This window comes from Coregonus clupeaformis, chromosome 19, assembly GCF_020615455.1.
Source record: "Coregonus clupeaformis isolate EN_2021a chromosome 19, ASM2061545v1, whole genome shotgun sequence".
NCBI lineage: Eukaryota > Metazoa > Chordata > Actinopteri > Salmoniformes > Salmonidae > Coregonus > Coregonus clupeaformis.
The window spans coordinates 46608197-46635246 of NC_059210.1; the positions used below are offsets into that span (position 1 = coordinate 46608197).

At 45.6% G+C, this 27050-nt stretch overlaps 1 protein-coding gene across 1 annotated transcript in view; it reads right to left on the minus strand.

Moving 5' to 3' along the window:
- wwox (WW domain containing oxidoreductase) overlaps positions 1-27050 on the minus strand; it is a 226984-nt gene that overhangs the window by 138229 nt on the left and 61705 nt on the right. The window contains exon 6 of the mRNA XM_041837941.2: positions 21345-21433. Within this exon, the coding sequence (XP_041693875.1) occupies positions 21345-21433 (89 nt within the window). The remainder of the gene's footprint in view (positions 1-21344; positions 21434-27050) is intronic.

Sequence of the window (27050 nt, forward strand, 5' to 3'; positions counted from 1 at the left end):
AGCGGTATGACGGCTGCGTGGTGCCATGGTGTTTATACTTGCATACTATTGTTTGTACAGATGAACGTGGTACCTTCAGGCATTTGGAAATTGCTCCCAAGGATGAACCAGACTTGAGGAGGTCTACAATTATTTTTCTGGCTGATTTCTTTTGTTTTTCCCATGATGTCAAGCAAAGAGGCACTGAGTTTGAAGGTAGGCCTTGGAATACATCCACAGGTACACCTCATATTGATTCAAATGATGTCAATCAGCCTATCAGAAGCTTCTAAAGCCATGACATCATTTTCTGTAATTATCCAAGCTGTTTAAAGGCACAGTCAACTTAGTGTATGTAAACTTCTGACTTCAACTGTATATATATATATATATATAACAGTACCAGTCAAAAGTTTGGACACACCTACTCATTCAAGGTTTCTTCTTTATTTTTACAATTTTTTACATTGTAAAATATTAGTGAAGACGTCAAAACTATTAAATAACACATATGGAATCATGTAGTAACTAAAAAAGTGTTAAATCAAAATATATTTTATATTTGAGATTCTTCAAAATAGCCACCCTTTATGACAGCTTTGCACACTCTTGGCACTCTCTCAACCAGCTTCACCTGGAATGCTTTTCCAACAGTCTTGAAGGAGTTCCCACATATGCTGAGCACTTGTTGGCTGCTTTTCCTTCACTCTGCCGTCCGACTCATCCCAATCCATCTCAATTGGGTTGAGGTCGGGGATTGTGGAGGCCAGGTCATCTGATGCAGTACTCCATCACTCTCCTTGGTCAAATAGCCCTTACAAAGCCTGGAGGTGTGTTGGGTCATTGTCCTGTTGAAAAACAAATGACAGTCCAACTAAGCCCAAACCAGATGGGATGTTGTATCGCTGCAGAATGCTGTGGTAGCCATGCTGGTTAAGTGTGCCTTGAATTCTAAATAAATCACAGACAGTGTCACCAGCAAAGCACCCCCACACCATAACACCTCCTCCTCCATGCTTTATGGTGGGAACTACACATGCGGAGATCATCCATTCACCCACACCGCGTCTCACAAAGACAGCGGTTGGAACCAAAAATCTTCAATTTGGTCTCCAGACCAAAGGACACATTTCCACCGGTCTAATGTCCATTGCTCGTGTTTCTTGGCACAAGAAGGTCTCTTCTTCTTATTGGTGTCCTTTAGCAGTGGTTTCTTTGCAGCAATTCGACCATGAAGGCCTGATTCACAGTCTCCTCTGAACAGTTGATGTTGAGATGTGTCTGTTACTTGAACTCTGTGAAGCATTTATTTGGGCTGCAATTTCTGAGGCTGGTAACGCTAATGAACTTACCCTCTGCAGCAGAGGTGACTCTGGGTCTTCCATTCATGTGGCGGTCCTCATGAGAGCCAGTTTCATCATAGCACTTGAAGGTTTTTGGGACTGCACTTACTACATGATTCCATATGTGTTATTTCATAGTTTTGATGTCTCACTATTATTGTACAATGTAGAAAATTGTTTAAAAAAATAGAAAAATCCTGGAATGGGTAGGTGTGTCCAAACTTTTGACTGGCACTATATATATATATATACACACAGTGAGGGAAAAAAGTATTTGATCCCCCTGCTGATTTTGTACGTTTGCCCACTGACAAAGAAATGATCAGTCTATAATTTTAATGGTAGGTTTATTTGAACAGTGAGAGACAGAATAACAACAACAAAAATCCAGAAAAAACGCATGTCAAAAATGTTATAAATTGATTTGCATTTTAATGAGGGAAATAAGTATTTGACCCCCTCTCAATCAGAAAGATTTCTGGCTCCCAGGTGTCTTTTATACAGGTAACGAGCTGAGATTAGGAGCACACTCTTAAAGGGAGTGCTCCTAATCTCAGCTTGTTACCTGTATAAAAGACACCTGTCCACAGAACCACAGAAGCAATCAATCAATCAGATTCCAAACTCTCCACCTTGGCCAAGACCAAAGAGCTCTCCAAGGATGTCAGGGACAAGATTGTAGACCTACACAAGGCTGGAATGGGCTACAACTCAGCTTGGTGAGAAGGTGACAACAGTTGGTGCGATTATTTGCAAATGGAAGAAACACAAAATAACTGTCAATCTCCCTTGGCCTGGGGCTCCATACAAGATCTCACCTCGTGGAGTTGCAATGATCATGAGAACAGTGAGGAATCAGCCCAGAACTACACGGGAGGATCTTGTCAATGATCTCAAGGCAGCTGGGACCATAGTCACCAAGAAAACAATTGGTAACACACTACGCCGTGAAGGACTGAAATCCTGCAGCGCCCGCAAGGTCCCCCTGCTCAAGAAAGCACATATACAGGGCCGTCTGAAGTTTGCCAATGAACATCTGAATGATTCAGAGGAGAACTGGGTGAAAGTGTTGTGGTCAGATGAGACCAAAATCGAGCTCTTTGGCATCAACTCAACTCGCCGTGTTTGGAGGAGGAGGAATGCTGCCTATGACCCCAAGAACACCATCCACACCGTCAAACATGGAGGTGGAAACATTATGCTTTGGGGGTATTTTTCTGGTAAGGGGACAGGACAACTTCACCGCATCAAAGGGACGATGGACGGGGCCATGTACCGTCAAATCCTGGGTGAGAACCTCCTTCCCTCAGCTAGGGCATTGAAAATGGGTTGTGGATGGGTATTCCAGCATGACAATGACCCAAAACACATGGCCAAGGCAACAAAGGAGTGGCTCAAGAAGAAGCACATTAAGGTCCTGGAGTGGCCTAGCCAGTCTCCAGACCTTAATCCCATAGAAAATCTGTGGAGGGAGCTGAAGGTTTGAGTTGCCAAACGTCAGCCTCGAAACCTTAATGACTTGGAGAAGATCTGCAAAGAGGAGTGGAACAAAATCCCTCCTGAGATGTGTGCAAACCTGGTGGCCAACTATAAGAAACGTCTGACCTCTGTGATTGCCAAAAAGGGTTTTGCCACCAAGTACTAAGTCTTGTTTTGCAGAGGGGTCAAATACTTATTTCCCTCATTAAAATGCAAATCAATTCATAACATTTTTGACAGACGTTTTTCTGGATTTGTTTCTTGTTATTCTGTCTCACACTGTTCAAATAAACTTACCATTAAAATTATAGACTGATCATGTCTTTGTCAGTGGGCAAACGTACAAAATCAGCTGGGGATCAAATACTTTTTTCCCCTCACTGTATATATATACAGTGGGGTAAAAAAGTATTTAGTCAGCCACCAATTGTGCAAGTTCTCCCACTTAAAAAGATGAGAGAGGCCTGTAATTTTCATCATAGGTACACGTCAACTATGACAGACAAATTGAGAAAAAAAAATCCAGAAAATCACATTGTAGGATTTTTTATGAATTTATTTGCAAATTATGGTGGAAAATAAGTATTTGGTCACCTACAAACAAGCAAGATTTCTGGCTCTCACAGACCTGTAACTTGTTCTTTAAGAGGCTCCTCTGTCCTCCACTCGTTACCTGTATTAATGGCACCTGTTTGAACTTGTTATCAGTATAAAAGACACCTGTCCACAACCTCAAACAGTCACACTCCAAACTCCACTATGGCCAAGACCAAAGAGCTGTCAAAGGGCACCAGAAACACAATTGTAGACCTGCACCAGGCTGGGAAGACTGAATCTGCAATAGGTAAGCAGCTTGGTTTGAAGAAATCAACAGTGGGAGCAATTATTAGGAAATGGAAGACATACAAGACCACTGATAATCTCCCTCGATCTGGGGCTCCACGCAAGATCTCACCCCGTGGGGTCAAAATGATCACAAGAACAGTGAGCAAAAATCCCAGAACCACACGGGGGGACCTAGTGAATGACCTGCAGAGAGCTGGGACCAAAGTAACAAAGCCTACCATCAGTAACACACTACGCCGCCAGGGACTCAAATCCTGCAGTGCCAGACGTGTCCCCCTGCTTAAGCCAGTACATGTCCAGGCCTGTCTGAAGTTTGCTAGAGTGCATTTGGATGATCCAGAAGAGGATTGGGAGAATGTCATATGGTCAGATGAAACTAAATATAACTTTTTGGTAAAAACTCAACTCGTCGTGTTTGGAGGACAAAGAATGCTGAGTTGCATCCAAAGAACACCATACCTACTGTGAAGCATGGGGGTGGAAACATCATGCTTTGGGGCTCTAGAGGAGATCTGCATGGAGGAATGGGCCAAAATACCAGCAACAGTGTGTGAAAACCTTGTGAAGACTTACAGAAAACGTTTGACCTGTGTCATTGCCAACAAAGGGTATATAACAAAGTATTGAGAAACTTTTGTTATTGACCAAATACTTATTTTCCACCATAATTTGTATTTTGCATTTGCAATGTGATTTTCTGGATTTTTTTCCTGATTTTGTCTGTCATAGTTGAAGTGTACCTATGATGAAAATTGCAGGCCTCTCTCATCTTTTTAAGTGGGAGAACTTGCACAATTGGTGGCTGACTAAATACTTTTTTCCCCCCACTGTATATATATATATATATATATATATATATATATATATATATATATATATATATATATATATATATATAAGACACACACAGACACACACAGACACACACACACACACACACACACTTATACTTACCGGCCAGTTTATTAGGTACACCACCCCATTCACGAAAATGGATTGCTCCTAAAAACAGTGAGTCACGTGGCCGTGGTTTGCTATATAAAGCAGGCAGACAGGCATCGAGGCATTCAGTTACTGTTCGATTAAACGTTAAAATGGGCAAAACGAGTGACCTAAGCAACTTTGAGTGTGGTATGATCGTTGGTGCCAGGTGCGCCCGATTCTGTATCTCAGAAACGGCCGGCCTCCTGGGCTTTTCATGCACGACAGTGTCTAGGGTTTACCGAAAATGGTGCAACAAACAAAAATATCCAGTCATCAGCAGTCCTGTGGGCGAAAACAGCTTGTTGATGAGAGATGGTGATGGAGAATGGCAAGAATCGTGCAAGCTAACAGGCGGGCCACAAACTGACAAATAACGTTGCAGTACAACAGTGGTATGCAGAACGTCATCTTGGAACGCACAACTTGTCGATCCTCGTCACGGATGGGCTATTGCAGCAGACCACCACACCGGGTTCCACTCCTATCAGCTAAAAACAAGAAGAAGCGGCGGCTCCAGTGGGCACGCGATCCCCAACACTGGAAAAACATTGCCTAGTCCGACGAATCCCGGTTCCTGTTGTGTCATGCTGATGGCAGAGGATTTGGCGTAAGCAGCATGAGTTCATGCCTGGTGTCAACGGTACAGGCTGGTGGTGGTGGAGGTGTACCGCTGTCCAATCTGCAGCAACTGCGTGATGCCATCGCATCAGGATGGACCAACATCCCTGTGGAACGTTTCTGACTTGTAGAATCCATGCCCCGAAAAATTCAGGCTGTTCTGTAGGTAAAGGGGGGTCCGACCTGGTACTAGATTGGTGTACCTAATAAACTGTCCGGTGAGTGTATATTAATATTCAGTTTTGATAATTCTTTATTTATTTATTTTTTCTTTTTGGATTATGTGTGTATTGTTTTGTATTGCTAGGTATTACTGCACTGCTGCTGCAGCCTGGGAACTCAACAGTCACCTTGGAAAGGGGTTTATGTATCTTAAGTATTCAGTCCCAGCCCCACTCCAAGTCCCAGTCCCAGTCCAGAACATATGTACAGCTGTACCATCTTAATTTGATCACTCCGTTGTCACAGAGAATTTTGAATACACTACAAAATTGGTTTTAAATGGTTTTAAAAGGCTTCTAATGTGTGTAATAAAAAATAATAAAAAAATAATATATATATATATATATATATATATATATATACAGTGGGGAGAACAAGTATTTGATACACTGCCGATTTTGCAGGTTTTCCTATTTACACCATGTAGAGGTCTGTAATTTTTATCATAGGTACACTTCAACTGTGAGAGACGGAATCTAAAACAAAAATCCAGAAAATCACATTCTATGATTTTAAAGTAATTAATTTGCATTTTATTGCATGACATAAGTATTTGATACGTCACAAAAGCAGAACTTAATATTTGGTACAGAAACCTTTGTTTGCAATTACAGAGATCATACGTTTCCTGTAGGTCTTGACCAGGTTTGCACACACTGCAGCAGGGATTTTGGCCCACTCCTCCATACAGACCTTCTCCAGATCCTTCAGATTTCGGGGCTGTCGCTGGGCAATACGGACTTTCAGCTCCCTCCAAAGATTTTCTATTGGGTTCAGGTCTGGAGACTGGCTAGGCCACTCCAGGACCTTGAGATGCTTCTTACGGAGCCACTCCTTAGTTGCCCTGGCTGTGTGTTTCGGGTCGTTGTCATGCTGGAAGACCCAGCCACGACCCATCTTCAATGCTCTTACTGAGGGAAGGAGGTTGTTGGCCAAGATCTCACGATACATGGCCCCATCCATCCTCCCCTCAATACGGTGCAGTCGTCCTGTCCCTTTTGCAGAAAAGCATCCCCAAAGAATGATGTTTCCACCTCCATGCTTCACGGTTGGGATGGTGTTCTTGGGGTTGTACTCGTCCTTCTTCTTCCTCCAAACACGGCGAGTGGAGTTTAGACCAAAAAGCTCTATTTTTGTCTCATCAGACCACATGACCTTCTCCCATTCCTCCTCTGGATCATCCAGATGGTCATTGGCAAACTTCAGATGGGCCTGGACATGCGCTGGCTTGAGCAGGGGGACCTTTGCGTGGCGCTGCAGGATTTTAATCCATGACGGCGTAGTGTGTTACTAATGGTTTTCTTTGAGACTGTGGTTCCAGCTCTCTTCAGGTCATTGACCAGGTCCTGCCGTGTAGTTCTGGGCTGATCCCTCACCTTCCTCATGATCATTGATGCCCCACGAGGTGAGATCTTGCATGGAGCCCCAGACCGAGGGTGATTGACCGTCATCTTGAACTTCTTCCATTTTCTAATAATTCTGCCAACAGTGTTTGCCTTCTCACCAAGCTGCTTGCCTATTGTCCTGTAGCCCATCCCAGCCTTGTGCAGGTCTACAATTTTATCCCTGATGTCCTTACACAGCTCTCTGGTCTTGGCCGTTGTGGAGAGGTTGGAGTCTGTTTGATTGAGTGTGTGGACAGGTGTCTTTTATACAGGTAACGAGTTCAAACAGGTGCAGTTAATACAGGTAATGAGTGGAGAACAGGAGGGCTTCTTAAAGAAAAACTAACAGGTCTGTGAGAGCCAAAATTCTTACTGGTTGGTAGGTGATCAAATACTTATATCATGCAATAAAATGCAAATGAATTACTTAAAAATCATACAATGTGATTTTCTGGATTTTTGTTTTAGATTCCGTCTCTCACAGTTGAAGTGTACCTATGATAAAAATCACAGACCTCTACATGCTTTGTAAGTAGGAAAACCTGCAAAATCGGCAGTGTATCAAATACTTGTTCTCCCCACTGTATATATATGTTTTAATTCCAGACTTGATTTGCCCTAACAAAAAATGAATCAACCCCTACAAAAATGTCCATTAATTATAATCCACATAATAATTCACATTTGCTGTTGCTGCAGGATTCTTTTCCTGCTGTGAGAAACTGGTCAAATTAAGAAAGGACATCTGTATGTAAGACCTCTTTCAGTTAGATATCAACAAACCTTTCATAGATCCAAATTGTCCAAAAAACTGTTGGTGATTTTACAGGTCGGTTAAAGAGGGACCACTAGTTAAAGCCAGACCACCAGTTAGGCGAGAGCACTTGTCCTTAATGTGTATCTCTGAGAGCTCATAACCCCTCCTCCTCAGAAGAAGAAGAGCAGACATCAGTTCCTAGCCCAGGGTCTCATCTTCATAACCACCGGTCTAATGAAGGTCTTTAATGGCCCTCCTGCTGCTGGCCCGGTCTAACTGCTATCTTAGCGCTGGTCAAGCGGGGGTGTTAAGTACCAAACAGGGAGAGATGAGTGTATTGTATATTTAGTGTAACTAGCCCCCTCTGGCCTGATCTCTGACATCAATGATAACCTGCCTGGAGGAGGTGATTGGCTCTGTGTGCTGCTGGGCTCTGTCCAATGATCATTAACACAGGACTTTATTGGCCATACAGGGATGGGAGCTGGAACAAACACACACACACACACACACACACACAGACAGACACACACACACACACACACACACACACACACACACACACACACACACACACACAGGGTAGAAATGTGTGTGTTTGTTGTGACTGAAGACAAGTGTTCTTGTAACACTCTGGCTCTATGGACGTTTATATTGAGCCAGGGTTGTTCATTTTCTTGTGTTGGGTGTATTTCATTTGGTGGTGTTGGGGATGGGTGAGTTTCATTTTGTTTGTGTCATGTGGTGATTGGTCGATGACTCCCAATCAGAGGTAACGAGTGTCAGCTGTCGGCTCGTTATCTCTGATTGGGAGCCATATATATTCTGTGTGTTTTCTCCTTTGTTTTGTGGGTTATTGTTTCCGTGTTGCTGTTAGTTTGTATCAGTATTTTGAACTTCACGTATCGTCATTTGTTGTTTTCTTCGTGGTTGCTTTAAATAATAAAGTCATCATGTTCACTCGCAACGCTGCGCATTGGTCCGCTTCCTCAGAAAATCGTGACAGAAAAACCCACAAAAGGACCAAGCAGCGTAACAAGCGGCAACAGGACCTACCTACACAGGAGTTATGGACGCCTCCTAAGGTCGGGACATGGGAAGAGTTATTGGACGGAAAGGATCCTTGGGCACAACCGGGAGAATATCGCCTCCCTCGTGAAGAGCTGGAGGCAGCCAAAGCCGAGAGGAGGTGGTACGAGGAGGCAGCGCGAAGGCGAGGCTGGAAGCCCGTGGAAGAGAGGCAACCCCAAGAAATTTTTGGGGGGCACATGGCTTGGGCAGCTGGGCAGCAGGAGGCTGCCACAGGGAGAAAAGGAGAGAAGGCTAACGAGTACGGGAGCCATTGGCGAGTGGAAGGAGGGAAGTTGTTGTGGCACGGCATGAGAGACTGAAGTGTGTTCCCAGTCTGGTCCGGTCCGTTCTTGATCCCCAGTTAAGGCCAGTGGTGGGTGTTCTGTACGGACCGGTCTGTTCCTACTCCACGCACCAGGTCCACGATGTGCGTCGCCAGCCGGCCAGAGTCTGCCGTCTGCCCTAGGGCGTCTGAACTGCCCGTCTGCCAAGCGCTGCATAAGCCGCCCCGTCTGTACTGAGCCTGCAAAGCCGCTCCGTCTGCCATGAGCCTTCAGAGCCGTCCGCCAGACAGAATCATACACCTGCTATGGAATCAGCAGGAGCCGACGCAGCCTATGCTGGACTGGAGGCTCGGGTTCGTGACCGGCAGGAGCGGCTCATGCGGATGGGAGCCGTCCTGCTGGAGGTGATGACTGCAATCCGAGGCTGGGGTCCGCCTCCACCGCTAGCCGCCCAGCCAGCACCATCAGCCAGCCATGAGCAGCCAGACCCGTTAGCCAGCCATGAGCAGCCAGATCCGTCAGCCAGCCATGAGCAGCCAGATCCGTCAGCTAGCCATGAGCAGCCAGATCCGTCAGCCAGCCATGAGCAGCCAGATCTGTCAGCCAGCCATGAGCAGCCAGATCTGTCAACCAGCCATGAGCAGCCAGATCCGTCAGCCAGCCATGAGCAGCCAGACCCGTCAGCCAGCCATGAGCAGCCAGATCCGTCAGCCAGCCATGAGCAGCCAGATCCGTCAGCCAGCCACGAGCAGCCAGATCCGTCAGCCAGCCACGAGCAGCCAGATCCGTCAGCCAGCCATGAGCAGCCAGATCCGCCAGCCAGCCATGAGCAGCCAGATCCGTCAGCCAGCCATGAGCAGCCAGATCCGTCAGCCAGCCATGAGCAGCCAGATCCGTCAGCCAGCCATGAGCAGCCAGATCCGTCAGCCAGCCATGAGCAGCCAGATCCGTCAGCCAGCCGCGAGCAGCCAGATCCGTCAGCCAGCCACGAGCAGCCAGATCCGTCAGCCAGCCATGAGCAGCCAGATCCGTCATCCAGCCAGGATCCGCCAGAGCCGTCCAGACAGGATCAGCCAGAGCCTTCCGCCAGACAGGATCAGCCAGAGCCTTCCGCCAGACAGGATCAGCCAGAGCCTTCCGCCAGACAGGATCAGCCAGAGCCTTCCGCCAGACAGGATCAGCCAGAGCCTTCCGCCAGACAGGATCCGCCAGAGCCGTCCAGCCAGGATCCGCCAGAGCCGTTCAGCCAGGATCCGCCAGAGCCGTTCAGCCAGGATCCGCCAGAGCCGCCCAGCCAGGATCCGCCAGAGCCGTCCAGCCAGGATCCGCCAGAGCCGTCCAGCCCGGATCCGCCAGAGCCGTCCAGCCAGGATCCGCCAGAGCCGTCCAGCCAGGATCCGCCAGAGCCGTCCAGCCAGGATCCGCCAGAGCCGTCCAGCCCGGATCCGCCAGAGCCGTCCAGCCCGGATCCGCCAGAGCCGTCCAGCCAGGATCCGCCAGAGCCGTCCAGCCAGGATCCGCCAGAGCCGTCCAGCCAGGATCCGCCAGAGCCGTCCAGCCAGGATCCGCCAGAGCCGTCCCGCCAGGATCCGCCAGAGCCGTCCAGCCTGGATCCGCCAGAGCCGTCCCGCCAGGATCCGCCAGAGCCGTCCCGCCAGGATCCGCCAGAGCCGTCCAGCCAGGATCCGCCAGAGCCGTCCAGCCAGGATCCGCCAGAGCCGTCCAGCCTGGATCCGCCAGAGCCGTCCAGCCTGGATCCGCCAGAGCCGTCCCGCCAGGATCCGCCAGAGACGTCCCGCCAGGATCCGCCAGAGCCGTCCCGCCAGGATCCGCCAGAGCCAGCCAGCCAGGATCCGCCATCTAGTCAGGTGCTGCCCCTTAGCCCGGTGCTGCCCTTTAGCCCGGTGCTGCCCCTTAGTCCGGTGCTGCCCCTGAGTCCGGTGCCGCCCCTTAGCCCGGTGCCGCCCCTTAGCCCGGTGCTGCCCCTTAGTCCGGTGCTGCCCCTTAGTCCGGTGCTGCCTTTTAGCCCGGTGCTGCCCCTTAGCCCGGTGCTGCCCCTTAGTCCTGTACTGCCCTTTAGTCCGGTACTGCCCCGTAGTCCAGGTGGGGTTAGGTGGAGGGTGGTCATTGGGAGGAGGCTACCGAAGCAGGTTGTGACTGTGGTGGGGTGGGGATCACGACCGGGGCCAGAGCCGCCACCATGGACAGACGCCCACCCAGACCCTCCCCTAGTCCTGATGTTGGTGCGCCCGGAGTTCGCACCTTTAGGGGGGGGTACTGTAACACTCTGGCTCTATGGACGTTTATATTGAGCCAGGGTTGTTCATTTTCTTGTGTTGGGTGTATTTCATTTGGTGGTGTTGGGGATGGGTGAGTTTCATTTTGTTTGTGTCATGTGGTGATTGGTCGATGACTCCCAATCAGAGGTAACGAGTGTCAGCTGTCGGCTCGTTATCTCTGATTGGGAGCCATATATATTCTGTGTGTTTTCTCCTTTGTTTTGTGGGTTATTGTTTCCGTGTTGCTGTTAGTTTGTATCAGTATTTTGAACTTCACGTATCGTCATTTGTTGTTTTCTTCGTGGTTGCTTTAAATAATAAAGTCATCATGTTCACTCGCAACGCTGCGCATTGGTCCGCTTCCTCAGAAAATCGTGACAGTTCTCTAATATAGTTGCGGTATCACTAGCATCACTAGCACATTAGAGGCTGCTGCTGCCTATTGAAATCACTGGCCACTTTAAGAAATGGAACACTAGTCACTTTAATAATGTTTACATATCTTTCACTATTCATCTCATATGTATATACTGTATTCTATCCTACAATATTCTACTGTATCTTAGCCCATGCCGCTCTGTCATTCCTTGTCCATATATGTATATATTCTTAAATTCCATTCCTTACTAGATTTGTGTGTATTGGGTATATGTTGTGAAATTGTTAGATATTACTTGTTAATTACTGCACTGTCGGAGCTAGAAGCACAAGCATTTCGCTACACCCGCAATAACATCTGCTAAACACGTGTATGTGACAAGTAAAATTTGATTTGATTTGGTAGTATCAGACAGCTGCCCCGTGCCATTCACAGCTCACAGACTCTCCTCGGCTCTGCTCCACTCTGTGCCACTCTGCTCTCCTGTTCTGATGAGAATGAATGTACTCTAACGTCCCCTGGGATGCCCCCACTCCCACCACCACCACCCCTAATGAAGAAATACAGCCTGGCCAATAACACAGGGAGAGAGAGGGGAGGGGAAGAGGAGGATTGATGGAGAGAGAGAAGAGAGTACAAAGAGAGTGTTGAGGAGAAATAAGGAGTACAGTGAGGGAGAGAGGGAGAGAGAGTGAGGTACAGTGAAGGGAGAGAGGTAGGGGGTAAAAATAGTCAGGGAAAAGGGGTGGCGAGAGAGGGTGAGAGAGAGAAAGAAAGAGAGAGGTCATAGGGAGAAATAGGGTACATAGAAGGAGAGAGAAAGACACACACAAGAGAAAGAGAGGAGTTCTCCGTCTCAGTGTGGGTCAGTGGTCCATATAACAGCTTTGGGTCCCTGGCGCCTCCTGACTAATGGCTTAATCTGCCTCTACGCTTTACCACCATCACACCCTGATCAGAGAGCAGGGGACAGGTCACTCACTACTACTGGTCTGGGACCGATTCCTACACTTCAAGGGAGGCTAAAGGGTGAGGAGAGCTGGGGAGGCAGTGCAGGGGGGCGCTTAGACAAGGGTTAAGGGGCGGGGAGGCATGTGGTGTGTGTGTGTGGGGTTGGGGGGGGGGGGCAGGAGAGACTGACTTGGAGGGTTGGGGGAGTTGCTGGGGATGGAGTGTAAAGAGGCAGTCTGAGGAGATTGGAGGTGGGCAGGGGATAGGGGGTAACGGGAGGCTCTGGTAGGGTTTGGCTTCAGCTCAAGTCAAGTGTCCCGGATGGACATACCCTGCCCCAGGGCAGCCGGGGGCAATGACAGCCCCAAAACTCCCCTAGGGCCAGCAACACACCCTGTTTAGACACGTAAACACACACAGACAATATGAGCATGGCTGCCAGAAAAGAATGTGACCCCAAGACAGCAACAGAGTGACGACACACACATACACACACGTCATAAACGCTGGCCACCACAGAATAGGCGTTACAAAGTCTCTTGTGGAGCAATGTCATCCACACACAGCCTGGAATTTACAGGTAACTGCCAAAATAAAGGAAATACCAACATAATAGGGCTGTGATGATACCAGTATTGGCAAAAATGAACACGAAGCAGACCAAACTCTTTGGTCCTCTAAAAACCTGCTGTATGTAAAATATTGTGCAATAGCTTGGTAAATAAATAAATGTGACTCTGGATGACAACATAATGATGTTTGTTTCCAACATTTGTCTGTTTTCCAAAATAAGGGGTTGTGTTTTGTTTCCTTGCCACGATACTAACGAGTATTGCGATACTGGTATTTTCCCAACCCTACAATATAAAGTGTCTTAATAGGGCATTGGGCAACCACGTGCCAGAACAGCTTGTGCACCTTGGCATAGATTCTACAAGTGTCTGGAACTCTATTGGAGCGACGCGACACCATTCTTCCATGATAAATTCCATAATTTATTGTTGTTGGTAGTGGAAAACGCAGTCTCAGGCTGATTTCCAGCAGTGGTCCATGGTATGGGTGTGAGCGTTCAAACGAAATTGGTATAGTAACATTTTTTTTTTTTTACAATTATATTTTTCACAAAATGTTCATCACAGTGCAGTTATCACAAAACATATCATTTTACGTGTTATAGCCTAACTAGATGATAGGGGAAAGTTGTGTAATTTAAATAAAACCAGAGGAAGAGGCAAACTTTGGGCTACTTTGGTGAATTTACAAGGCATACAAGACAAGACATTGCGAGATAAAGAATACCAAGACATGGTTATTTCGGTTCTTTCTGCCAGCCCCCTCCTCTCTCTCCCTTGCGCTGGCTCACCTGCTCTTTTTCTTCGCTAATGATATGAATGTGCGTTCAGTCTGTTGCGTGTAGAATATTCTAGCCTATTCATTGATGATAGGCCCTGCTTTACTGAAGTTGCAAGACATTGCAAGGCATTCCATTGCGAGATACAGCTTTTGATTGCCGATAGATAGGCCTAGTGCACGGTTCTGACTGTCTGGCCTACCAGCCTATACTGTGCCCTTCCCCTCTCACTCCATCCCTCACTAGCTCGTATGAAAGATGCCAGTGTTCTCGGAAGTACGGCAACTAATCAGTCTCCTCCGTTCCAAAAATACAGAAACTTTGCAGAATCGAATCTAGACACTCAGAAATGGGAGTCGACACCCGGAGTCGACGTGCAAGGAGTCGAGGAATCAATTATTTTGGAGTCGACACTCCACCATTACGTCATAGTCGTTAATAGTTGGACAAATGGCAGAGAAAGGCAAGCGACAGCAAGGAAGTCCTGTATGGCAATACTTTGAGAAGTTAAATGAGAAGGTTGTGAAATGCAAACTTTGCGAGGTGGAATTCAGGTACACTAATGGTAGTACAGGTGCAATGCTTAACCATCTGAAAGGGACGCACCGTGAGACCCAAGCCGTCGCTGGCAGCAGCGCAGCTGCATTATGAATTCAAATGGAATTGTATTAATTGTTTTAATGGAAAAACGCAAATAAAATGGCAGTTTAAACGTTAAGAAAAACTGTCCATTTGTTCAAATCCCTAATCCATGGTCAGGATGTCCTGTGTGACAGTGCGTAAGAGCATGTGACTCAAACTAATATTAGCTGTGGCTCGGTAACAAAGAGCCTTGCATTGTGGGTAACCCAGGTTACACATCCTCTATTTTCACTTATCATTTTTGAATCTCCTCTGACAAACACACACACACACACTGTTGAAATGTATCAGAGCGCTGAGAGCAGAGGGAGTAAGCCAAATTAAAGTTTTTTAGGGCTAATGTGTGTGTGTGTGGGTGTACATCAAGGGAGAAACCCCTAAGGTTGGAGAATAATGACTGATATACACAGAGCTCATCTCTGCTATGAACATGACAACACATGACTGACTTCATTATGTCGAACTAATCTGTGCATGTACTGTACTGTATATCATCATGCATGTGCAGTGGTGTAAAGTACTTAAGCACATTTTTAAAGTCGTTTTTTTGGGTATCTGTACTCTACTATTTATATTTTCGACAACTTTTATTTCCCTACATTCCTAAAGAAAATAATGTTATTTTTACTCCATACATTTTCCCTGACACCCAAAAGTAACTGTTACATTTTGAATGCTTAGCAGGGCAGGAATTTTTTTTAATTCATCACTACTGCCTTTGATCTGGCAAACTCACTAAATACACATGCTTCGTTTGTAAATGATGATGAGTGTTGGAGTGTGCCCCTGGCTATCCGTAAATAAATAAATAAAATAAAAATGGTGCCATCTGGTTTGCTTAATAAGGAATTTGAAATGATTCATACTTGTACTTTTGATACTTAAGTATATTTTTGCAATTACATTTAGTTTTGATACTTAATAAATCCCTTTAGAACCCATAGCAGCCACCGACAGCCTTTCTTTAAATTACTATAGCAGCCACGAACGGCTTTGTTTTTCTAACAATAATATCTGTGTCAATATTGCAAAATGAACTTGCTAACAACCTGTTGTCGTATTCGCGTAGCTGTTGTCATCAATCAGAAACCGGAAACAGGGTATGCTGTCATTTGACTTTTTTAAAAACTTAATTACTGAAAATGACAGCGCCAAAGCAGACATTACTTTTCACTGTGAAAGACGCTTTATCTATGTTGGTTGGTGATACGGATTCGCACATATCCTTGCACTTTGAAAAGTGATGATGTCGAGGTGAGTGAAATAAGTAAACAGTAGATATATATATATGTTTGGTGTTGTCGATGTTTGATGCTGTGAAACTTGGGGAATAGCTAGGCCAGTGAAAGCGAAGGAAGTGATGTGGAGAGTCAGGGCTCAGCAGCAAAAAGCAGGGAGGAAGAGGAGTTAGAGATGATTGGAGGGATGGAGATGTGGAGCGAGGAGGGAGGAGTGGAGAGAGAGGAGAGTGGAGGGAGAGAGGAAGAGGAGGGTGAAGAGGAGGGAGAGTAGACTGGAGGGAGAGGAACATGAGGAGGAAGAAGAGGATGAGAGAGAGGAGGAAGCAAAGGGAAAGGAGGGAGAGGAGGAGGAAGAGGAAGAGGGAGGGGAAGAGGGAGAGCACACCCAAGACGGGAGCCTATGTTTCCATGGCGTGTGTCTGCTCCAAGTCCCACCATTTACCCTTGTACCTCACAGCCTGGGCCTAAAGTGACAGGGTTTTGGAGTTGTTTTTAAAAGTGCTAGGAACTTATATCTGTTCCAGAGCTTGTAATGGATTATAACAAGAAAATGGGCAGGGTTGACCATCTTGCCCAACTGAGCAGCTATTACAATGCTGGATGCACAGAAAATGGTGGAAGTATGTGTTTTGGGGGATGCTCAACATTGCCATCATAAATGCGTACATTGTGTGGGGGACCCTGCAAAGGCCCCTTCCCAGAAACCGCAGGCGTGGTCCCTGAAGGCATTCAAAATGCAGGTTGTGGATTCACTTTGTGATATGGCTGCAGTGGCAGGAAGAGGGGAGCCAAGAGTGTGGCACCAGGGCGTGTGGACCGAGTTGTAACTCATTTGAAAGTGGGTGAGGTTTGTAGGGCGCAAGAGAGGGTGTGTGGTGTGCATCTGGAGTGGACGCAGAGCAAAGAGTGGGAGATAATTTTTGTATTTATATGTAAATATGTACAGTGGGGAAAAAAAGTATTTAGTCAGCCACCAATTGTGCAAGTTCTCCCACTTAAAAAGATGAGAGAGGCCTGTAATTTTCATCATAGGTACACGTCAACTATGACAGACAATGAGAAAAAAATCCAGAAAATTACATTGTAGGATTTTAATGAATTCTATTTGCAAATTATGGTGGAAAATAAGTATTTGGTCAATAACAAAAGTTTCTCAATACTTTGTTATATACCCTTTGTTGGCAATGACACAGGTCAAACGTTTTCTGTAAGTCTTCACAAGGTTTTCACACACTGTTGCTGGTATTTTGGCCCATTCCTCCATGCAGATCTCCCTCTAGAGCAGTGATGTTTTGGGGCTGTCGCTGGGCAACACAGACTTTCAACTCCCTCCAAAGATTTTCTATGGGGTTGAGATCAGGAGACTGGCTAGGCCACTCCAGGACCTTGAAATGCTTCTTACGAAGCCACTCCTTCATTGCCCGGGCGGTGTGTTTGGGATCATTGTCATGCTGAAAGACCCAGCCACGTTTCATCTTCAATGCCCTTGCTGATGGAAGGAGGTTTTCACTCAAAATCTCACGATACATGGCCCCATTCATTCGTTCCTTTACACGGATCAGTCGTCCTGGTCCCTTTGCAGAAAAACAGCCCCAAAGCATGATGTTTCCACCCCCCATACTTCACAGTAGGTATGGTGTTATTTGGATGCAACTCAGCATTCTTTGTCCTCCAAACACGACGAGTTGAGTTTTTACCAAAAAGTTATATTTTGGTTTCATGTGACCATATGACATTCTCCCAATCCTCTTCTGGATCATCCAAATGCACTCTAGCAAACTTCAGACAGGCCTGGACATGTACTGGCTTAAGCAGGCGGACACGTCTTGCACTGCAGGATTTGAGTCCTGGCGGCGTAGTGTGTTACTGATGGTAGGCTTTGTTACTTTGGTCCCAGCTCTCTGCAGGTCATTCACTAGGTCCCCCCGTGTGGTTCTGGGATTTTTGCTCACCGTTCTTGTGATCATTTTGACCCCTACGGGGTGAGATCTTGCGTGGAGCCCCAGATCGAGGGAGATTATCAGTGGTCTTGTATGTCTTCCATTTCCTAATAATTGCTCCCACAGTTGATTTCTTCAAACCAAGCTGCTTACCTATTGCAGATTCAGTCTTCCCCAGCCTGGTGCAGGTCTACAATTTTGTTTCTGGTGTCCTTTGTCAGCTCTTTGGTCTTGGCCATAGTGGAGTTTGGAGTGTGACTGTTTGAGGTTGTGGACAGGTGTCTTTTATACTGATAACAAGTTTAAACAGATGCCATTAATACAGGTAACGAGTGGAGGACAGAGGAGCCTCTTAAAGAAGAAGTTACAGGTCTGTGAGAGCCAGAAATCTTGCTTGTTTGTAGGTGACCAAATACTTATTTTCCACCATCATTTGCAAATAAATTCATTAAAAATCCTACAATGTGATTTTCTGGATTTTTTTTTCTCAATTTGTCTTTCATAGTTGACATGTACCTATGATGAAAATTACAGGCCTCTCTCATCTTTTTAAGTGGGAGAACTTGCACAAATAGTGGCTGACTAAATACTTTTTTTCCCCACTGTATATTTGTATATGTATATTTATAAGTATAACATATTATACTTGGTACATTTTGAATGAGTACTTTAGTCAAATGTACTACAATTGAAATACTTTTGTTGTGTTGAGCGTTAATCTTTTTATGATAGTGAGTGTCTTTACACAATGGAAGACAAAATGAGTGTTATTCCTATTGACATTAATGTGGTGTCATATTAAAGAGGTTGTGCTCTTTAAAACTAAGTTAACTTGTAATTGTCATTTGTTCTTTGTTTGTGAGCTATGTATGTTTGAAATGTGTGAGAAAATTAGCTTTATCTAGAACATTCTCAGTAATCTACAGCAGCGTTCTAGAATTCTATTGGGGTCTAAAGGGAGTCATTTTCTATTAAGGTATCTTTACTTTTAGTCAAGTATGACAATTGGGTACTTTTTCCACCACTGTGCATGTGAGATTTACTTACTTACTTTACACTAATGAACCTATTCAATCAAAAGCTAAATATGGATACATTTATTTTTGAGTGATCCAAAACACATTAGGTTGTTTTGCTTAGTGTTTCAATCAAATAAATACAAAAATAAAAAAAGGTCACATGCTTCATAAACAACAGGTGTAGACTAACAGTGAAATGTTTACTTACAGGCCATTCCCAACAACGCAGAGAGAAAAATAGAGAAATAATAGAAAAATAATAACACAAGGAATAAATACATGAGTAATGATAACTTGGCTACATACACAGGGTACCAGTACAGAGTTGATGTGCAGGGGTACGAGGTAATTGAGGTAGATTGGTAATTGATTGAATAGGTTCATTAGTGTAAAGTAAGTAAGTAACAGGATAGATAATAAACAGTAGCAGCAGAGTATGTGATGAGTCAAAAGAGTTAGTGCAAAAAGGGTCAATGCAGATAGTTAAATAGTTAACCAATAGCTAGCCGGACTAACTATTTAGCAGTCTTATGGCTTGGGGGTAGAAGCTGTTCAGGGTCCTGTTAGTTCCCGACTTGGTGCATCGGTACCGCTTGCCGTGCGGTAGCAGAGAGAACAGTCTATGACTGTATAGAGGTCCTGGATGGCAGGAAGCTTTGCCCCAGTGATGTACTGGGCCGTACGCACTACCCTCTGTAGTGCCTTGCAGTCGGATGCCAAGCAGTTGCCATAGTTGTGGATGGGAGCGTGCTCGGACCTCTGTTTCCTGTAGTCTACGAACAGCTCTGTTACGGATACAGGTATCCTGTGTCTTTTTGTGTTTTTCCTCTCCTTCTGCCCTAATCACAGGTGTCCTGTATGTTCCTGATTGGTGGTCGTTGGGGGTGTCTGCTGATTGCTGAGGTGGACCAATCAGTGGACATTCCTCTGCATTGCACCACCTGTTTCTGGTTTTTCAATCACACATCCTATTGTTTAAAAGCCGATCAGTTGTGTTTGTAGAGAGAGACTATTTTCCGTATGTGAGTATGGATACTGTGGTGTCCTGTGTTTTGTGTACTCACTCATTTGCTGGTTACTCTGTTTGGTAACTTTGTTGTGTGTTTCTGGGAAAAGGGGGATTTAAGCAAGTTGCCCTTGGGCATACATTACCCGTAGGAAGAAAACTGTCTAAAAACACTAGTTAGACCTGAGCGGACCACCCACTGTAATTTGTGTATGATTAGCAGTAGCTTAGCGGTTCTTGAGGCAGGCAAGATCAGTTTAGTTTTTTTTTACGCTATTGTTTAATTTCTTGGGTCCTGCTCAGCCCTTTTTCCCAAACCTTTACCGTGTGTTCAAAATAAACATTTTATGTTTGATGGTAGTTTATGGTTGTCGTGTTGTTTTTGTTCTCACTGTTTCCATGTCACGATTCTAATTTGCATGAATTATGTTACGGTTCTCTTGTCCATCCACCCTAGACGTTTAAAGCCACGGGGTTCGTAACAAGCTCCTTTGTCTTGCTGACGTTGAGGGAGAGATTGTTGTCCTGGCACCAACCTGCCATGTCACTGACCTCCTACCTATAGGCTGTCTCATCTTGGTCGGTGATCAGGCCAACAACCATTGTGTCATCAGCAAACTTAATGATGGTGATGGAGTCGTGCGCGGCCACGCAGTTGTGGGTGAACAGGAAGTACAGAAGGGGAATAAGCATGCACCCCTGAGGGGCCCACGTGTTGAGGGTCAGCATGGCGGATGTGTTGTTGCCTACCATTACCACCTGCGGGGCTGCCCATCAGGATGTCCAAGATCCAGTTGCAAAGGGAGGTGTTCAGTCCCAGGATCCTTAGCTTGCTGATGAGCTTGGAAGGCACTATGGTGTTGAACGCTGAACTATAGTCAATGAACAGCATTTTCACATAGATATTCCTTTTGTCCAGTTGAACAAGGGCAGCGTAGAGTGCAATAGAGATTGTGTCATCTTTGGATCTGTTGGGGCGGTATGCGAATTGGAGTGGGTCCAGGGTGTCTGGGATGATGGTGTTGATGTGAGCCATGACCAGCCTTTCAAAACATTTCATGGCTTCAGATGTGAGTGCTACGGGCGATAGTCATTTAGACAGGTTACCTTGGAGTTCTTGGGCACAGGGACTATGGTGGTCTACTTGAAACGTACTGTAGGTATTATAGACTGGGTCAGGGAGCGGTTGAAAATGTCAGTGAAGACATTTTACATTTTAGTCATTTAGCAGACTCTCTTATCCAGAGCGACTTACAGGAGCAATTAGGGTTAAGTGCCTTGCTCAAGGGCACATCAACAGATTTTTCACCTAGTCGGCTCGGGGATTAGAACCAGCGACCTTTCGGTTACTGGCACAACGCTCTTAACCACTAAGCTACCTGCCAGCTGGTCAGCGCATGCTCCGAGTATGAGTCCTGGTAATCCGTCTGGCCCTGCGGCCTTGTGAATGTTAACCTGTTTAAAGGTCTTACATCGACTATGGAGAATGTTTTTGTGGAACACTGGGGCAGTTCATATTGCTACAGTAATAGCTCATTTGGAATAAACAGACATAACAGGTTACTTACAGTTTCTTGGCCTTGAAGGAGTCAGCGAACTCTCTGACACTGCGGAGAGAGGCCAGGTCCAACATCATGGCCTCCACCCTGGCCTTGTGCTGCAGAGAGAACAGACAACACACAATATGTTCATCATCATCATCCTCCTCCTCATCAACATCATGAATCAACAATATTGTGAGTTTCAGTACGACACAAACACTAGCTCCTCCCCTGTCAGAAGCAGCCATTTAGATTGACATCTGCTGATGTTGAGTTAGACCAGACCGAACGCAGACGGCTCCAGATCTGATGACACTTTATGGTCACAGCTCAACTACAGCAGACACTGTTATGTCTCAGAATGATGTCACAGGTTCACAGCTCTCTCAGGCTGTTGATGACTCCTGACATGCTCATGGTTCTGCGTAAATGCTCATGGTTCTGTGTAAATGTTCATGGTTCTGTGTAAATGTTCATGGTTCTGTGTAAATGCTCATGGTTCTGTGCAAATGCTCATGGTTCTGTGTAAATGAGCATGGTTCTGTCGGTTCTGTATGTCCGTGTGTAGCTCATCACACACCATATGCTGGTAGACAGGGAGAGGAGAGATAAGAGGAGGAGAGAAGCGGTGAAAGATAGATGACTGTAGAGCTGAATGCATAGCTGCATTTACACACTGAATACAGACTATTCACCATCTACTCTATCAGACTGGATCAGTCTACACACCCAGCTGATCCTGTCAGAGATGTATTACCATGACTTCAGCCCTGTCCCCTAACAGCAGTCATGCGTTTGCTCGTGTTCATTCAGGCCCTCCATATAATATATAACATTTAGCACACACAGACATGGGACCTTTAGCGTGTGTGTGTGTAGCATGAGCCAGGGAAGTGTGTGTTCCTCTCAGACTAATCGTCCGTCAGACTCATCCCTCACACCGGAGAGAGAGAGACATCACTCCCATGATCCCCACCGTCTGGGATTGGGAATATCAGCTATTCCTGATGCACGCACACACACACACTTTCCCCGCTGTCCCTGGAGAACACTGTCAGCTCACATTACCCCAGGAAGAGTGTTCAACACTCCACTTTCCGCTTCCGACTCCCCTTCAGCCTTTCCCACATCTAATTTCTATCCCAGGAATGTCATAAGGGAACGACTTTCCTTCATGCATCTGTTTCTGTGGAGAGTAACTGTACATGACACCCACAGTAAGGACACACATGGAACAATACCCACCAGCCAAGCCAAGCACGGCCAGGGTTAACAGCTCCTTCACATTTGAGGTACACTTTTCAGGCATTTTACACTCGCATTTACTGCCCCTATGAGTATTAATACATTCACATACACACACTCTCTCTCACTCACACACACACGCACACAGTCTCATTAGCCCTAATAAAACTTTAATTTTGCTTACTCCCTCCGCTCTGTGGGCCGCATTCGGTCTTGAACGAGGTCTGGAGGGCCGCACTGAAAACTGGTTATATTTCCTTGGCATCAAAATTTGCAAAAACTTGTCCTCTATCCATACTTTGGAATTTTCGATGCTTCCTGAATATCTAGTGATTATTTGCGAGCTGGACAGTCATGAAACTGTATGAATGTAGGTCCATTATCATTTCTACACAGTTTCGGTTAAGGAGGTGATTATGGCCAATACAGAAGTCTGATTATAGGGGATCTGTTCCATATGATCTACACACAGCACTAATCACACTAATCACAGATAAGAGAGGATATGATCAGCTCATTTAATGACCCTGTAAATGTGACACACACACACACGGGGGGGTACTATAGCAAATCCAGCAGAGGGAGATGAGCAGCCTTCCTCCTAACCCTCCCTCCCCACCGGTCCTCCCTCCTTCCTTCTCCCTACCTGCCTGCCTGCCTACCCTCCCCATACAGTCTTGTGAAGCAAATAAAGTTTATTGCCTGGAAAGAGGGGGAAAAGCATGTAAAAAGCATTAAGCGATGGAGGTGAACAATTAGACGGATGGCCGGGGTTCGGAAGGAGAGAAGGGGAAAAAAGGAAAGAGGGAAAGAGAGGGAGGGACAACACGCGGACACAAACGTTCAGGAGTTTTACGAGGAGGCTGACAAGTCGTTATCTCTTGAAGGGCGTTGGGGAAGTAAGAGCCAGTGAAGCTGCTCTGGTAACACTGACTGCACTAAAGCTGACTAGGCTACACCAGGGGGCTAGTGGAGGGGTGACAGGGCTACACGCTGATGGCTACATACCACCTTGGACTTCTGTTAAATACTACTTTGAAAGTAGTATTCCTCTGACTTTGGCTGAACACTCCCTATGACTAATGGGTTTAGTGAAAACAGTATGATAACCAAGTCAGGGACATCCATTTGGGAGAAGACTGACAGAGCATGGTCTTTGTGTCTGTCTGTTTGTGTGTGTCTGTCTGCCAAAAGAGCCACATGGAGAGGACTCAAGGCACAAGCATCAGACCACCATACCCTTCCCCCTCTCCCCCTCTCCCCCGGCCCACCTGTCTCCCCTAGAGAACAGCTGTCTAACATCCCTATGACCTTTTTTACTTTCACAACAGAAAGAAAGAAAGAAAGAAAGAAAGAAAGAAAGAAAGAAAGAAAGAAAGAAAGAAAGAAAGAAAGAAAGAAAGAAAGAAAGAAAGAAAGAAAGAAAGAAAGAAAGAAAGAAAGAAAGAAAGAAAGAAAGAAAGAAAGAAAGAAAGAAAGAAAGAAAGAAAGAAAGAAAGAAAGAAAGAGAGGGAAGCAAACCAGGATGGGGATGGAAGAGTAAAGCCAGAAAAAAAGTGAGGAAGACAATGTCTTGACTGAGAAGGGTTCTTCACAAACCCTCCTGCATTACACAGACGAAGCAGAGAAGGTAAAGCAGTCTAGTACCACACATGAGGCAAATGACTGTGTACCACACACCTCCTCCCATGTGTGTTGAGAAATATATATTTGGGGGAGAGAGGAGGGATGGAGAGGAAAGAGAGAGAAAAGAGAGTGGGGATATAATACAATTATAAGTGTGGCCATCCAATCAAATGATGAAATGGTATGAGGGGACCGGGCCCCTTCCTGTTCAATAAGGAACTAGACCACTCTACTGACCCCTTCATAACCACAAACACACCGACCCCTTCAATAACCACACACACACACACCACTGACCCCTTTAATAGTGTTGAAGCAAGCCCTAATGGAGCTAGTGGAACGGGCAAATAATCCACTGGGTTAATGCACTAGCTCCCTCTCACTGCTCTCACCCCGTACTGCCCCTTGCACCTCAACTGCCCCCGCCAACCAACTCCCACAGAACACAGGACACATTTAAGAAATCAAAAACACCCCCCACCACCACCTTTCAGGTGTAGTGGAGAGAAGTATGATGACGGGGGATGAGGGAGAGATAGAGAGAGGGAAGATATAAAACTATATTATATAATAAATAAAGAAACTATTTAACTATTTACAAGCCGTTTAGGAGCAGATAATAAAAATGGAATCCCTCTAAGCTACAGTAGTAATGATGTGTGTTAATACCTATAACAGAAAGTCAAATGATACCAAGTTCTGTGTGTGGAAGGGAGTGTGCAGAAGTCCTCATGTGAAAAGCAATTAAGAGAGCTGGCTTTGGCCAACTCCTTCAGCCTCAGCCTGGATGGACTGGAGAAGCAGAATAAAAGCTCCATGACCTTGTCCTGACCACATCACTCTAAACTGGTCATCAGCTTTTAAGACTGTATTTGATCAGAGATATATATTTTGGGTAGAAAGAGAAAGAGAAAAGGTGGGAGGAGGGAGGAGGGAAACGGCAGCATGAACTGGTCATAAATCATCCTGTCAGAATGATGACGTTCCTTCATAAATACCCACCAATCTCCTCTCCACCTGGCTGCGTCACATACACACCCCTCTCCACCTGGCTGCGTCTCCAACTTAAGACCTGCGTCTAAGTACTGAGCTCCCTTTGTCTGTCCTATACACCCCCATCACACACACACACACACACACACACACACACACACACACATCACAATTACTAGTGAGGCCAGTCTCTGGTGAGGAAGGGGAAAGTGCCTGTTCAGCACATACAGGCAGAATATGCAATTTCCTCCAGTTAAGTCTGTTTTCAATTGATTTCTTCCCTGTCTGACACAGACAGGGTTTTTCCACCTAATGAAAGCAGGGTAATCTACAGGTTCTCCCTTTCCTGAAATCACGTTACAAATCAAGCGACTGTGTAGCCGATATGGGAAAGGTGAAGGAAGGACACGGGATGATTTTCCAGATTAGGAACATGGAGAATGAAATACCGTACGTGCTGACACTCTCAACACAGACACACAGGAGAGCAGCTCACACACACACACACACCTTTGCTCTGAACAAAGGGCCATAGTTAAGTACTTGATGTTCTCCAAAGCATTAGCACCACACAGGGTCCGTTGGTAAACCCTGCAGTTACGACTGTAACACATTAATTAATTAAAGCTTTAATTTGTTAATTCAAGTGATGTAAACTGTGCTCAGAGAGACAGAGAGAGAAAAAGTGAGAGAGAGACAATAGAAAGAGAGAGGAAAAGTGGAAAAAAGAGAAGTTACTATCTCTGACAGGAGAGTTCAGCGGTGTGAGCAGTGTGGGTTTTAGCGGTGTCTGTTCCTGTGATTCCAGAGAGACATCTCCAGCTGCTAGTCTGGTGAATAATCACCACTATATACCAGGCCTGGCCTGGGCTAGTCTACTGGGAGATGACATACAACCATATTATAGTTGTTTCAGTCACTTTAACAAGAGAGCAGTCCTTCTGAGAGGCCACTGGAAGAAAGATACATCAGGACAGATATAGGCTATTAGTATGTCTTAGAATAGTACAATTCCTATTACCCTCTCTGTCTCTCTGGACAGAGGAGGGACTGGAGGAGAGGTCTGAGACAGAGAGGTCTGTTGGTCGTCTCTAAAGAGGAAAGACGGTATGCTTCTTTATCCTCTGGTTAAACTGGAACTACTGGACAGGAAAGAAAGAAAGAAAGAAAGAAAGAAAGAAAGAAAGAAAGAAAGAAAGAAAGAAAGAAAGAAAGAAAGAAAGAAAGAAAGAAAGAAAGAAAGAAAGAAAGAAAGAAAGAAAGAAAGAAAGAAAGAAAGAAAGAAAGAAAGAAAGAAAGAAAGAGGAGGGGAGGGAGAGAGGGAGCGCAAGAGAGAGAGAGAGAGAGAGAGAGAGAGAGAGAGAGAGAGAGAGAGAGAGAGAGAGAGAGAGAGAGAGAGAGAGAGAGAGAGAGAGAGAGAGAGAGAGAGAGATGGGGAAATGAAGAGGACAGGGAGGTCAACATATTTGCAGAGTTTGCTTTTCGGATGCAGACAGTAGGGCCATGGGGCCTAAGGAACAGATCAGATTTAACACACAAATAGCCGCAGTTGCACATGCACACGCACACACACACACACACACACACACACACACACACACACACACAAGAATAAAGAAAAAGTCACACCCAAACATGAAAGTGTAAAAGTGTAAAAGTGAGGATTTGTTTTCTTTTTAGACACTTGACAAATATTTGATTAAAAGTTCTTGACAAAAAGTTCCTGATTTGATGAAGTAACAATCATACCTCTTGATCTGTGTTTATCTAAAATACAGTGAGCTCCAAAATAATTTGGGACATTGACACTTTTTTGATTATTTTGGCTCTGTACTCCATCACTTTGGATTTGAAATGACACAATGACTA